Genomic DNA, 16,202 nt, shown 5'->3' with positions numbered 1-16,202 from the left:
CTGAAATGCAGGAGCTGTTTTCTAGTGAAAACCGCTCCGTAATTTCAACCGTAATTGTCGATATTGTGTGCACATACCCTTAGGCTTTGGTCGCATACAAGTCCAAAAATGTGTGCAATTGATGTTGCGTTGAAGTCACATTTAGGATTTATCACATCCAAAAGACACCCGAAAAAAAATCGCTGACAAAACGCAAAGGTCCTTTTAGATGGCCCGATATTTGCCATAAAAACGAGCGCCAAATGACCACAAAACACGTTTGCACCAGTTACCAGGAGCAATGATCAGTAATGTATGGGGACGAAGGTCATTAATACGCTCGTTCTTCCCCCTAAGCACTTACATCGTGTCGGCAGCGCATCTCCTGGTTACCTAGAGAGATGTGACGCCGACTAATGACCATTTTATTGGCCGCGTAATAAACTTGATCGGCCAATGATCAAACGTTTTCACAGGGCAATGATTGTGAATGAGCGTTTATATGAACGCTTGTTGGCCCAACCATTGGCCCGTGTAAAAGGGCCTTTGCGTTGAAGTGTATGCTGGTAAAGTTGCTTGTAATCTGCGTCCAGAAATTTGGATTTTTCGCAACGTCCATAACGTGACCACCCTCGCAAGCATTACATGAAATTTGCCAATGCGACCTTGCGTTCTTCGTGTCCTACGACCAAAGCCGCTATGTAGCCTTAGTCTTGTATTGCCACAGTAGTCACAAAGGCTGCGTCTACAAGCTATGATATTATATAGGTTTAAATGCCCCCCCACGATAATGGCCATTAACACTGTCATTTAACCCATTCTATTATTACAACAGAGCACAGAAGACAATGCAGCCTCCGAAGAATATTATACTCCAGACCCCTCCCCCAACACAAGCAGCTTAGGTGAGTGTCATAAATCAGATTTTAGGAAAAAAAATCGTAAAAAACTTAAACACAACTTAAATAAATTGTGCATAAAATTTCAGTTAAATTGCACTGCAGCCAAATATAAAAACATTACATCAAAGGGGTTTTCTCATAAAAATCATGTATCGCATATCCAAAGGATATGTGTTAATGTCTGATCAGAGGGGGTCCGATCGATGAGAATGGGGTTCCAGAGTGCCCTAGATGAATAGAGATGGACTGCGCATGCTCGGCCACTTCTCCATTCACTTTCTATGGGGCTGCCGGTGATGAATGATCTTTCTGAGAACCTCTTTGAATGTTCCTGTTCTTAGTTTGCACCATATTTCACATATGGCAGCAGCAGTTTGTGCTTCAGAGCTGTGTTTACTACTGTAATTGGGCACAGGAAGTTGCAACCATAGTTGGCCATTTTTAAGTTATCGAGTTGAATATTCTGGTCATTCGGTCACCCTCCTGTATTGAAGTATGCACTCATCCTCCTCTTCCCTCTGTATCTCTTGTTCTTGTGTATGTTACTCTCATACTTACACACTTGGAAAGGAAATCAAACGTAAGGCCACCCCTATGTCCACATGATGGCCCACATGCACCATAAGGGTATGTTCACACGCAGAGTCAAAAACGTCTCAAAATACGGAGCTGTTTTCAAGAGAAAACCGCTCCTGATTTTCAGAAGTTTTTTGAGACACTCGCGATTTTCACGGCGTTTTTCGGAGCGTTTTTTACGGCCGTTTTTGGAGCTTTTTTAAATCGAGTCTATGGAAAACGGCTCCAAAAACGTACCAAGAAGTGTCCTGCACTTCTTTTTCGCGGCGGTTTTCTTACGCGTAAAAAAACGCTGCGAAAAATGCTCCGTCGGAACAGAACTCCGTTTTCCCATTGGAATTAATGGGCAGGTGTTTGGAGGCGTTCTGCTTCCGATTTTTCGTCCATTTTTTGAGCGTTTACGGCCCGAAAAACGGCTAAAAATAGGCCGTGTGAACATACCCTAAGAGCTAGAAATGCAAACACCTTCCCTTTAGGGTTTCCATTCATTTTAATGGAAGGCACGGTCCGAGGTGAAGTAGCACATACTACAACAGGTGGTTTATTTATATAGTCATTTGCGTTCACGTTATATATCGTCTCGCACCCGTGAATGACCTGCTCATATTAAATCACAAGTTATATGTCTTTATCACTAACCTTCATGTTGTATTTGGGAAGGTGGTGGCAGCTGGAGGGATGACGATTCGTCTGTGTCTAGTTTTGGGGACACCGAAATCCAGGTAGAGTTTCTGTCATGTACCCCTTTAGTGTAACATTAGTCACGAATGAGAAATTCCGGGGGTAATGCGGCTGATTTATTCTTCTTCTTAAGATTGCGGAGGACAGTTTGAAGACTCTGGTCGGCCCTGTGCCGGAATCTACCAACACGAGGCGGGTATTTCTGGATGCCAACTTGCGAGAGGGTTATTGCCCCATGATGCCTCATTCTTTTTACTGCTTACCTCTGTGGCATGGGATGTCTCTGGTTCTTTTGACAAAGGTGACAAGCAATGTATATCAAGCTGATGAAATGTGCGCATGACGTAGAATGGAGGGTAGTTCTAAAATGCATCAAATCTGGTTCTGTTCAAAATTGGGTTGCGTGAAATTGGGCATAATATATAAAGGATAACTTCGATATACCCATGACACTCTATCTCCAATGTTTTGTCTAACTCCGCATAAAGGTCAGGGCTACACCTAGACTTTTTGTAGCTGCTACTTATTGGTTTTTAACTCTTGATTGACAGCTGAACGGCCACAAGATTTCATGCAACTCAGTGTATTCATTTGTAGCTCAATAGTTCAAAACTATCAACCGCGCTACAAAAAGTCTCCGTGTAGCCCTGGCAAAAGGGTCTGACTAGATCAATGTGATCAATTTAAAGTGAACCTCCACCAGTAATTACCACGGGCTCTTTAGTCTGGAGCATCTTGTAATACATATTCTTTCAATGTAGAATAAAATGATCAGAAAACAGTCAAAAAGCTGATGTTGATGGATCTGGAAATTCTTATTAGGTACATAATTGTCTCCTACTGTGAGTCTGATTTGGTTAATACCTAAAGGGGGTATTACATGAGCAGATATCACCCGTGTTTAACCACCCTCAACGAGGGTCAATTAACAATACAACTTGTCGATCGGCGCTCGTCTGCACCATTCACAAAAAGCAACGATCAATAAAGGATATGTAAACATTTGCACTTTGACTTTGTTTTAATAAACTAAGTATTATGGGATTTTAAGCAAGTTTGAAATTGTTTTCTAAGAATTATTTTTTTTTTTTTACTTTTTGAGATACAGCTTCTATGTATCCTGTATACATAGAAGCTGTATCTTGCCGTCAAAGGCGAATCAGTCAGGTCAGCTGGAGTGACGGCTTTGGTGAATGCAGGTCATGTAGTATCCAGCTAAAAACAATCACATCTAAGTTCATGAACGGATTCGGCTTTGTTGGCAAGATTCAGCTTATATGGATACAGGACGCCGAGAAGCTGTATCTCAAAAAGTAAAAATGTAAAACATGCCTAAAATCCCATAATACATTGTTTTATAAAAAAAATAAAGCACATCTCACTGATCACACAGGTCGACGTGCTTCCGACTATTTTTTGCCGCATAAAAGATTCGATCGGCCATATTGGGGCATATGGACGTCATAGAGGGGACCCTCCTCTATAAGCCGGAATGGAGAGCCGATCTGAATGGCCGTCGTGTAATACTCCATGTAAATGTCGAGTTGCGACTTCCCCGGGAGACGGACCAATGGCAATCAACTGATCGCCTGGCAGCTCTCATATGAAATGGGTTGTCTGTGGTGAGACAACCTGCAATAGAACCAGCCTTAAAATCTAGACCAAAATCAAGACCATAATACAAATTTTTTTACATGCAGATTTAACCCTTTGCAATGTTAAGCCCTCGGCAAATACGCCATTTCTGAATGGGGTTTTACAAATAGACCGTGTCAATCCAGCCTAACAATTTAATACCCTCTGAAACCTCAATGAATATCCTCTGAAACTATTTATATGTCAGTTAGGCCCCATGCACATGACCGTAAAAAAACTCCTTAATTGCGGACCGCAATACGGTCCACAATTACGGACCCGCCCGGTTCTATTGGCCGCGGACACCTTTCGGTATTGCTACGGAAGAGTGTCCGTGCTAGGAATTACGGAGCATGTCCTACTTTTCGATTTGTTTTGTATGGGAGCACGGCCTGAAAATGGCGGCCGCCCGTGCTTGCAATCGCAGGTCGTGATTACGGGCACGGCTGTGTGCATGAAGCCTTAGACTACTTTGATGTTTATGTTTTAATAAACTGAGTTGCAGGGTGTAATAAGGTACACAAGCCATAACACGGATAAAAATAAAGCCATAATAAGATCTGCCATCAGAAGCTTACCTACTTGCTGATGGTTTCCATATATCAACAGGTTTCTGTACTCTAGTCAAAGAAAAACCAACTATAAACTATCTTAAAGGGAAATTTCCATCACAGAAGTGTGTGGCATATCCATAGCAGCTGTTTCCTTCACTCTCATAGAAGCGAATGGGGAGAGCAATGCTGATGTGCAGCCACCACCCCATTTATTCTCTGCCTAGATTGTTGGGGGACCCCCGTTCTCTACATGGGTGGGACCCGCATCTATCAGAGATTTATGGCATATCCTGTGGATATTCCACAAATGTCTATGATGAGGCTAGATCACCCCTTTAAAACAGCATAAATGTAATAAAGATATATGACTAAGATGCTAGATTTTGCATTTATGCAGCTGATCGTCAAAGTGGAGCATCTCTGTAAGGCTGGATTCACACGAGCATGTTCGGTCCGTAATGTACGGAACGTATTTCGGCTGCATGTCCCGGACCGAACACACTGCAGGGAGCCGGGCTCCTAGCATCATAGTTATGTACGACGCTAGGAGTCCCTGCCTCGCTGCGGGACAACTGTCCCGTACTGTAATCATGTTATCAGTACGGGACAGTAGTTCTACGGAGAGGCAGGGACTCCTAGCGTCATAGATAATGCTAGGAGCCCGGCTCCCTGCACTGTTTTCGGTCCGGGACTTGCGGCCGAAATACGTTCCGTCCATTACGGACCGAACATGCTCGTGTGTCCAGCCTAAATGTTCTAGATGGCACCGTACAAAAAATAGAATGAAGAAATGATGGCTTTGCCCTTTAATTGATAATTATACTTTTCTTAATCATTATGTTCACAGTTCTCTGGGAGCCACATCGCCCTCTCCCTGTACCAGCTGCTAGATGGATTCAGTATAATGGAGAAGAAGCTCCTGGAGGGGCAAGACATCCACCAAGTAGTGCGGTCAAATCCCATCATGGCAGAGCTGAAGCCAAGAACGGATCGGTTTGTTAAAAGCCTTGGTGGTCGGGAAGTTCAGGTGAGTGGTGCTGGCATTGTATATGCTATTTTTTATGGATCCGGTGATGAAAAAAAGATTTTCCACTATTTTCCTGTGTGGATCAATTTATATGATTTTGACAAACTCATACAGTATATAGCTGTAGCTCAGATGAGTTTGTCAGATGCAGCAGAGCCGAGTTTGTAATTTAGCAGAACTCGTGATCATATGTGGTACTATGTGTTACTCCTGGGACCAGTCCAGCAGAATCCAAGGGGAATATAGGTTAGTAGTAGACACATCTGGCAGTTCAGGTAGTGCAATAGGTTCAGTTAATGCAGCTTGTTGATAATGATCTGCCCAACTATCTGAAAGCATAATTCTGAATTGAAGAACATTTCACTTCATCTATCTATAAAGTTGAGTAAATCCTCAAATACTTTATTTTTATTATTGATTAAAAGGGGTTATCTCAAGATTAAAAGTTTTGCCCTAACCACAGGATAAGGGATAACATGCTGATCGGTGGGGGTCCGACCACTGGGACCCCCACCGATCATGAGAACGGGGGTCCTGTTCCTCTGAATGAATCGATAGGCAGGTCTAGTGGCGGATTAAGCAGACCATAGGCTCTATGCTGTTACCCAAACTTTGGCCCCCCCTTCTCCACAGCCGCTTTGCCACGCCGTAACTATTATTAACACTACCTTTTTGTGCAAACATCAACAAATGGGTGTTATGATTCTCCTTGTCAAAGGGCTGTGTCCCTACAAACTGACAGTCTCCAACCCCCTTGTATATAGTGCCACACAGCGCCCCCCCCCCTTGTATATAGGGCTACACAGTGCTCACCCCTTGTATATAGGGCTACACAGTGCTCACCCCTTGTAGATAGGGCCACACAGCGCTCCCCCCCCCCTTGTATATAGGGCTACACAGTGCTCACCCCTTGTAGATAGGGCCACACAGCGCTCCCCCCTTGTATACAGGGCCACACAGCGCTCCCCCCCCCTTGTATATAGGGCTACACAGTGCTCACCCCTTGTATATAGTGATATAGTGCTACAAAGAAGTCTCTCCCCTTGTAGATAGGGCCACACAGCGCTCCCCCCTTGTATTCAGGGCCACACAGTGCTCCCCACCCTTGTATATATGGCCACACAGCGATATCCCCTCTAAAAAAAAATATATATATTCTACTTACCCTACCTCCGGGCTGGACGCAAGCGCAGACGGACATGATGCAGTGACGTCATCACTCCGGCCTGAGAAGGGAGTCTTCCTAGCGCCTTATAGGCTGGAGGCCTAACGTGGCCTGCAGCCTATAGTATTCATTTGTATCTGAGTCCTGAGGACTCCGATACAAGTGCATGTGGCTGTCGCTAGCATCGGGCCCCCTCCGGTGCTAGCGACACCACCGGGCATGAGGGGGCACGTGCGGTTTGCCTTGTGCCCCGGGCAGCCGCCCGAACCGCCCTAATGAGGATCCATCACTTGCTCAGTTCGCGCTTCTGCTCTGCTGCTCCATTCATTCTCTATGGCACTGCCTGAGATAGTGAAGTACAGCGCTCGACTATTTCCGGCAGTCCTATAGACAGTGAATGGAGGAACAGTTTAACTACATAATAGTTTTCTGTAATGAATTTGTAAAACAAATTTTGTGCATTTATACGTTCCTGAATTCGTGATTATGATTTTTTATGTTTTTTAATCCTTTTAGTTACAAAGCCTTTGGCTTGACTTTAAGAGCAAAGCTTTCTCCAGAAATGAGACCACAAGTCCAGCAGAGTAAGTGACCGAGAGCCGTGTATGTAAGTAACAGAATGTACCCCTGAGAAATATCCAGTGCTATTGGGGGGGTACACAACCCATTTCTATATTGATGCGAGCCTGGCAATCCACTAATCGCTGCAGGTCCGGCTTCATAAACCCTGCTGACTGTCGGCCACACTATTCCCCTGCAGGGCTAATGTAACATTACATATCCGCTACTGTATTCGAATGTATGGCCGTCCATGTACTACAGCTGTTTGCTGCGGCTCTCCTCGCCAGCTAATGGAGAGCGGGTCCCGTATGCCCTAATAGGGCGTATGGACAGCAACCCCAACGTGGAGTTGAGGTACTCTGCACACAACATCCATGTCCAGCTAAAATGGACATTTGGGAGAAGCACAGTATGCAGATTTTTATTTTTTTTTATATATATTTTTTGCTGTAATATTGAAAGATGTATTTTTTTATAGGAAAGTTTCTATTGCAAACCTTGTAGGGTACTGTGTTCTAAAAACCACAGCCATCAACTTTTATATGCAGTGTTGTTCTGCTACGTTTTCCGTGATCAGTGTAAAAATGCCATGAATGTGAGATTCGGAATAATATTATTTAATGTGGGCGCTGTATGGTACTGTACTGGCACTCTACGGCACTATTACGTATGTACTGTACTGGCACTATATGTCACTATTGTGTATGCACTGTATGACTATCTATGCACTGTATGGTATTATACTGGCACTATATTGCACAATTCTGTATGAACCGTATGACCATCTATGCACTGTATCGTACTGTACTGGCACTTATTTATTCACTGTGACACTTATTATCTATACACTGTATGGCAGTATTATATGGCCACTGTATGGTACTATATTCCTGTATGATGGTATTATTGAGGTATAATACAGCAATATTTCTTAGTATTTCCTCCTATTATTCTTTCTTCCTCCTTCTTAAAATATAGATGGGATATAATTTTTGCCTAAGGCCTTCATGAGTTTTATATCTGGCCCAGTAACTTTTTTCTGATTGTAAAGCTCCAAACTCCTCGAATGTTAAAAGGGTTGTCAAGTTTAGAAAACCCGTTTTCATACACCCTATTCTGGAATTCTCCGTTAATAGACGGGGGGGTCCTCAGTTCAGGATCCTCATCTCTTGGCCAGAGTGGAGAGCGGTTTCAAAGAATGTATTTAGCTCTGGAGGACCTGTCCTGCATTACACAGACCGTACAATGAATGGACACTGTGTAATGCTTAATTTTTCCTGTAGAGGCACTGCAGGAAAATGTAACACTCACTGACAGATTACAGTTGATCGCTAGGGGTCCCAGCAGGGAGACGATTTTGTCATGGGACCCTTCTAACAAGTAGGGATTGTCCAAAGCAGAGATTCCCTTTAAATGATAAAATTCTGGCTGCCTGCTGCCACCAGTAGGTTCTTTTCCTAAGCTCCCTCTAGTGGTGGCTGGAGGCAGACAGAATTTTATCATTTAACTCTTTATACAGGGGATTTAGAGCTCTGTACCAGAAAAAGAGAGAAACTACATAAAAGGTGAAGATTAACTCCAATTGGGAAATATTCAACCCCACGCGGATGATGCAGCTGCAGTATTTCAGTTTTGGCTTTCGAAAGCATTCTTTAACGTTCTCCTGCATTAAACTCACACATTTCATTTACAGCAGTCTATGCTTCCCCAGTTTGTTTCCGTAAAGCGTAAAGTGGTTGCCATAAAATTTTTATTTTAGTAGAAAATATGATTCTAGATAAAAGTCATGATTGTTTTTAGATCACCGAGTGATACTGTCAAATATTTTGTGTGTTTTTTTTTACTCGTTTTTATGTCGCTGTTTTCTTATATTAACCCGGTGTCTGTGTTGTTTCTGGTGCTTTTAAATCCCCTGTTATTGTTCTGCCTTGGATTAAGGTTCGTGGTTGGATTTATGACTTTTCCCTAGTGCTTTTCTCACCGTGACTCTATGAAATACGACATAATAAAAGTATGTTCTTACTACATCTGGATAACCTAATGGGAGCGCAATGGAGAATCCGTCCCTTTAATAGCTTCTGCGCTATAATGGCTCAGTAGGTGTTTATAAACTAGGGCGTGAGGCTAGAAGACTTCAAAGGAGGCAACCAACAAAACTTCCCATTGCGGTGGATTGGATTTTTAGAAGCAATAGTGGTAAAATTCCCTGCTGTATCCTGCCGTACGTGTAAACCCTGCCTTATACTTTGTATAGTACTGGATTTACATCTAGGAGTCTATAGGCACAAGATGATTGGCACCTTATGACCTATTATTTATAGGGGTTATCCCAGTTTAGACCACCGTTTATTTGGCAAAATGTAGTATTTATGTATATACACTAAATGGAATAAAACTGGGGATAACGGAGCAAGAGAATGACCTGGGTATTTTGGTTACAAATAAGCTAAGCAGCAGCACTCAATGTCAAGCAGCAGCTGCAAAAGCAAATAGGGTGTATAAAAAGAGATATAAAAAGCTGTGATTCAGATGTAATGTTACCCCTTTATAAATCCCTTGTGAGGCCACATCTTGAATAGGGAAGTCCGTTTTGGGCTCCACATTGTAAAAAGTATATAGTAGTACTGTAGAGGGTGCAGAAGTAGCAGTCACACCCGAGCCCTGGTGCCTGAGGGGTCCCAAAGCCCCTGTGCCTCGTAAGAAGACACCAGTATTATAAATGGTACAAGGGGCCCTGTTGCAGATACTGGATTGGGGTTCAGGAGCTTCAAGTTAGACCTGAACGGAGGCTACTGCACAAACACCCCAAACTGTCCGTGACCTTGGGGAGCAACCACCCTTTCCCACAGGGCTGTCCCACAGCGTGGGCCTCTTGTGCCTAATGGAACAACCTGCTCTGCTTATATAGTGAAGTACTGTATCATTAAGTATAATATTTGGGTGATATTTGGACATACTTTTTTTTTTTCTCCCCCACTCTGGCATTCTGGTTTACAAATCTATACGCGCATTTTTTTCCTACTTTCATTTTTGCGAAGAATATTCCATCACTTTCTGATCGGTGGAGGTCCGACAGCCATGCCTTTTGAGCATTTGTGTGTGATTGGATGCATAGCTATCTTATACAACACCTTTACCTGGAACTGTTGTGATTACTATATTAAAGGTTTTTTTCTGCGATGTCGCTGAGGTCATACTGTACGACCTTGAAATCTAACTTGAATGATTTAAGTGACAGTAGGACGTATGTGGTTAATGATTCCTCTGTTTTATCGACAGACTCCTTCAAGCATGTGGAAATGTAAAGCGTCAGCTCTGCTCCGTGTACCGTCAGCTATTTCTTGCCTCTCCAATAAGTGGAACACATGCCTTGTCTCTCAATATACAGACCCGGGTCAGGAACCGAGTTCAGTAAGTAGTGGTGGATTACATGAATAAACGGAATAAAATATTTCATATTGTATGATAAACAGTGAAATTAACCACTGGTACTGATAGCTTTCTACTGGATTTCCTCCAATACTTAATGTTATAAGATTTAGGGAGTGGGCAAAAGGCATTAAAAGAATAATCCAGGAGATTGTATGTCCAGGTTGTATTCTGGCCTTCTATATCAAAAGAAGTGCACATTTTAAAGATGACCTTTCACTCTCCTGACATGTCTGTCTCCCCCATAATTTAGCAATTCTGAAGCATATTTTCTTAGAGCTCTGTGTTGTGCTGGTCCTCTGTTATTCCTCCTGGAAATTTATGAATAAATTGACAACTGGGTGTTACTAGTTGAGGGTGTGTACCTATACCAACTGACACAGTCCAATCAGTGCTCAAGGTGTCACTGTGCAGGGACACGCCGCTTTGACAAGGGGAGTGGTGACACCCAGTTGTCAATTTATTCATACATGTTTAAGAGGAATAACAGAGGAACGGCACAAGCAGTGTTCTAAGGAAAGGAGCTCTGGCATTGTTGTTTCATGGGGAATACATGTATTTACTAAAACCGACATGAGGAGAGGTGACTGATTCACTTTAAGGAAAAAAATATTAGATCTGTAATGAGAATTGTTGTGCTGCCCCCATTATTTACACTGCTGAGCAGCTTTTTGTGTGCAGGACTGTGGCATAAAATACCTGTAGTACTTTCAGGGCAAACTGAACCACAGTCCTGTGTTGGGAGCCACAAGAATTATAAAACATGAGATAAATATGAAATATGCAAACCGATACGTATGAAAATCATATCTATATATCTACTGCATGCCATATCTATTATTATAAATCTACTGTACGTCATATCTATATATCTACTGTACATCACATCCATATATCTACTGTACGTCATATCTATATCTACTGTACGTCATATGTATATCTACTGTACGTCATATGTATATATCTACTGTACATCACATCCATATATCTACTGTACGTCATATCTATATCTACTGTACGTCATATCTATATCTACTGTACGTCATATGTATATATCTACTGTACGTCATATCTATAATAATCATTATAATAATGTAATTTTTCATTTTCACTGCCCATTTGTAATAAAATCTATGAGACACCTGTGGGGTCAAAATGCTCACTACCCCCCTAGATGAATTCCTCAATGGGTGTAGTTTGCCAAATGGAGTCCCTTTTGGGGAGTTTCCACTGTACTGGTACCCAAGGGGCTTTGCAAAAGCGACATGGTGCAGAAAAAACAATCCAGCAAAATCTGCTCTCCAAAAGCCAAATGGCGCTCCTTCCCTTCTGAGCCCTGATGTGTATTCATACAGTGGTTTATTACCACATATGGGGTATTTCCCTACTCTGGAGAAGTTGCTTTGCAAATGTTATGGTGCTTTTTCTCCTTTATTTGATGAGAAAATGAAACATTTTGACCTAAAGCTACGTCTTAGTGGAAAAAAAATTAATTTTTCATTTTCACTGCCCAATTCTAATGAAATCCCTGTGTGGTCAAAATAATCACTACACCCCTAGATGAATTCCTCTAGGGGAGTAGTTTCCCAAATGGAGTCACTTTTGGGGGATTTCCTTATGTTTTTTGCACCACAAGACCTCTTCTAACCTGACATGGTGCCTGAAATATGATTTAAGAAAAGGAAGGCCGAAAAATCCTCTAGGTACTCCTTTGCTTCTAGGGGCTTTTGTTTCAGGCCCGTAGCACACTAGGGCCACATATGGGATATTTCTAAAAAAAAACTGCAGAATCAGGGCAATAAATATTCAGTTGTGTTTCTCTTGTAAAAACCTTCAGTATTACAGGAAAAATTGATTAAAATGGAATTTCTGCAAAAAAAATGAAATTTGCAAATTTCCCTTCCACTTTGCTTTAATTCCTGTGACACGCATAAAGGGTTAAGAAACTTTCTAAATGCTGTTTTGAATACTTTAAGGGGTGCAGTTTTTAAAATGGGGTGATTTGTGGGGGTTCCTAATATATAAGGCCCTCAAAGCCACTTCAGAACTAAACTGGTACCTGTAAAAATAGCCTTTTGAAATTTTCTAGAAAATATGAGAAATTGCTGCTAAACTTATAAGCCTCGTAACGTCCTAGAAAAATAAAAGGATGTTCAAAAAATGATGCAAACATAAAGTAGACATATGGGGGATGTTAACTAGTCACTATTTTGTGTTGTATTACTATCTGTCTTACAAGCAGATACATTTGAATTTAGAAATTTTGGTGTTTTTCATAAATAAATATTGAATTTATCGACCAAATTTTTTCACTAACATAAAGTACAATGTGTCACGGGAAAACAATCTCAGAATCGCTCGGATAGGTAAAAGCATTCCAGAGTTATTACCACATAAGGTGACACATGTCAGATTTAAAAAAATGAGGCTGTGTCATATGGTCCAAAAGTGGCTGCGTCCTTAAGGGGGGTTAAATAAAGAGTGCTGAAATACCAACCTCAAAGGTTCGGCGCAGCGTCCACCTTGTTTTTTAACATAGGTGTGGATCTGTTTGCACCAAGTGGTTCATTGGACCCACGGACGTTCTGGAGGTGAACACCAGAGTGTGTTTTGGAAGAACTGACTACCAACAGGCACCTCTAGTGTCCGAGTAAAGGAGCGAGGTGCAGAGGACACGGCAGGACGGCGAGGTTTGGAGTGTTTATCCCGCTGCTATTTGTTAAACCGGCAACCAAGGACTTTTTGGGACCTACTATCTGCTGAGACTAAACATTATTGATTTATCATTTACTTATACTGGCCGATAGGAGACAAGGGATCCTGGGGTAGTCTCCATATTTCACACTTGGGCTATGTTTTATCTTATTGTGTTTTTTTCTATGTTATTGGCCCTGGTGTCTGAGATAGGAAAATTAGATTGTGTGCCCCATCGGGGTCAGGAACTGATGTAAATACTGACAAAATTTGTACAGTGCTCCAGAATATGTTGGCGCTCTATAAGCAGTGGGAGATAATTATCGACCTATCTATCTGAAATAAGAAAAATATCAGTATTCCGGATGAGAAATAAGACCAATATTTTAGAATTCAGCAGTTTGATAAAGTACATGCCTGCAGCTGGACTAAAAAAACACCAATAATCTGGAGTTTAGACACATTTGGGATTTGTGGGGAATGATGAATTCTTTCTGTTTGTATAATTTTATTGTTTTTTTTTTCTGGTTATGTATTGGTTTAGGGTCTTATCTGAAAATATGTTGTTGGAAAGACAAAAAAATGAATAATTACAGAGGCCTGTTGGTCAGTGACTAGCACTCAGAGGGCTGTTGTGTCGGCACTACCCTTTCTAACAGGTCTAGGAGTCCCATTGAAAGATGACATCGTAGATTTTGACTTCTGATTTGGCACTTGCCATTAGGATATCTCAACATGATTGATTCTTGCTTTTGAGTGGAACTGTATAAGTCCTTATACAGTGAGCTCCCTCTAGTGGCAGCTGCAGGTAGAATTTTATCATTTAAAGGCTATGGACACTTATGTACTCGCTGTACTACTGCTGCTTGTACATAGAATACAGCAGGGCCGGTCAGATGACAAAGTGTCGTGTCGTACTCAAAGAGAACTGTGCAACTAGAGCTCCAGTCCCCCGGCAGCGCTATAAAAATCTATGAAAATCAGAATCAGTGGCCGCCATTGCATTAGAGTCGTGCACGGAGGTGGAATCCGCACAAAAACAGTGCGAACAGGCATAAATACTTTAAGCCCTGATGACGTATCATGTATATCTGTGATACTGAAACACGTAGGATTACTCTGCAGCAAGTGGTTTCAGTGTTTTATACAATAAGGAGAGATCGTGGTCTATGAGTGGAATCTCATCACCCATAGACATTTCTCAATTGTGACCACATGTCTGTGCCTGTATGTGTTATTTTGGGCTTCAAGAGCCAATTTTAGAATTTAACTAATAAAATTTACTTTTAATTGTTCTATTCAGGCGGTGACTTTAGAAATTAACTGAACGGAATATACAATTAGTGTGCGTAGTTACTACTTTCTATTTTTGAGGCTGATTAATGGTTTGCACCTTGTTGTGAACCCTCTGTATTTGCTGTCATGAAGTCTTCTCTTTATGGTAGACTTAGATACTGATCCACCTACTCCCAGGTGAGTGTTCTTCACTTGGGTAGATGTTGTGAAGGGGTTTTTCTTCACCATGGAAAGGATTCTGCGATCATCCACCACTGTTGTCTTCCGTGGACGTCCAGGCCTTTTGGAGCTCACGAGATCACCAATGCGCTCCTTTTTTTATTTTATTTTTATTTTTTTCAAGAATGTAGCAAACTGTTGATTTGGCCACTCCTAACATTTGTGCGATCTCTCTGATGGATTTCATCATTTTTTCAGTCTAACGATCGTCTGTTTCACTTGCATTGAGAGCTCTTTTGACTTCATGTTGTGGGTTCACAGCAACAGCTTCCAATTGCAAATGCCACACCTGGAATCAACTTCAGACCCTTTATCTGCTTAATTGATGATGGGTTAATGAGGGAATAGCCCATACAGCCCATTAGAAAGCTTAAGAGATAATTGTCCAATTATCTTTTGGTCCCTTGAAAAAGAGGCAGCTACATATTAAAAAGCTGTAATTCCTAAACCCTTCCTCAAATTAGGATGTGAATACCCTCAAATTAAAGCTGAGAGTCTGCACTTTAAGCCCATATTGATGTTATAACCGTATATTCAATATGTTTTGGTAAAAAGCTAAAATGCCAAAACTTGTGACTCTGTACAAATCTGGACCTAACTGTATCCCCACGTTAACCCTATCTATTTTATTTCAAAGAATATTTTCCCACAGAAAACAAAATCATTATTCCAAAAAATGTTACATAAATAAAATATATATGGTGAATGTGGTGCTCTTTATAACTTTCACACGGAGCTAGTGAATATTTTATGCTCATGACCCCATTAAAAAGTTTGCTATGGGGCCCAGCTTTTTCTAGTTACGCCTCTGGCTGCACCATTTTTGGCCATGGCCACAAACCGAAAACTGTCCTCCTAATGTAAAACTGGGAAGAGTGATGTTCATGTATTAAACTAGTATTCACATTTCTGCACCAATTCTACGCAAAAATATAGCAGTGTTGTGTTTTTGTTGTTTTTTTTTTTTGTTTTGTTTTTTAATGATCTCCATTGTATCTGCCGTGAAATCACTTTGTATCCTCTGCTCTCTATCAGCATCATGTAATGCAGGAAACAAGGGAGAAGTCTGGCGGCTGCTGCTACTGTGCTTTTATGTATGAAAAATGAGCAGCAATAATATAACTGAAGAAGCCTGTATAGCTGTAGATAATATGTAAAGCCGATAAGATGCCTGAAAGGATGATTATGAGATTTTACAAGAGTCAGGAAGGGAATTCGGTAGATGGAAAGATTTATTTGTCTTCATTTTGCAGAGAGAAATTGATGGACTGGAAGGAATTTCTGCTGGTGAAGAGCAAGAGAAACATTACGATGGTGACATATCCTTTTTAAAGACCTAAAATGCTATAATTAAAGAGGCCTTCTGCCTAAATGTATTGGTTATAAACTCTCATTAATATAGTAGTAAGAGATCAAGAGAAAATTTGATCTTAAAGAAACTCTCCTGTGTGGTGTAGTATAGAGGATCTGTCAGCTCTCCTGTG

At 41.4% G+C, this 16,202-nt stretch overlaps 1 protein-coding gene across 1 annotated transcript in view; it reads left to right on the top strand.

Annotated features, from left to right (window-relative positions):
* Positions 1-16,202, top strand: part of HPS1 (HPS1 biogenesis of lysosomal organelles complex 3 subunit 1) — a 73,865-nt gene that overhangs the window by 15,192 nt on the left and 42,471 nt on the right. Inside the window, exons 8-14 of the mRNA XM_075842711.1 lie at positions 812-884; positions 2,118-2,179; positions 2,272-2,439; positions 5,175-5,354; positions 7,036-7,103; positions 10,360-10,491; positions 15,972-16,038. Of these exons, the coding sequence (XP_075698826.1) occupies positions 812-884; positions 2,118-2,179; positions 2,272-2,439; positions 5,175-5,354; positions 7,036-7,103; positions 10,360-10,491; positions 15,972-16,038 (750 nt within the window). The remainder of the gene's footprint in view (positions 1-811; positions 885-2,117; positions 2,180-2,271; positions 2,440-5,174; positions 5,355-7,035; positions 7,104-10,359; positions 10,492-15,971; positions 16,039-16,202) is intronic.

The sequence above is a fragment of the Rhinoderma darwinii genome, chromosome 11 (genome assembly GCF_050947455.1).
Source record: "Rhinoderma darwinii isolate aRhiDar2 chromosome 11, aRhiDar2.hap1, whole genome shotgun sequence".
Lineage (NCBI taxonomy): Eukaryota > Metazoa > Chordata > Amphibia > Anura > Rhinodermatidae > Rhinoderma > Rhinoderma darwinii.
This window is presented reverse-complemented; position numbering and strand designations above follow the sequence as displayed.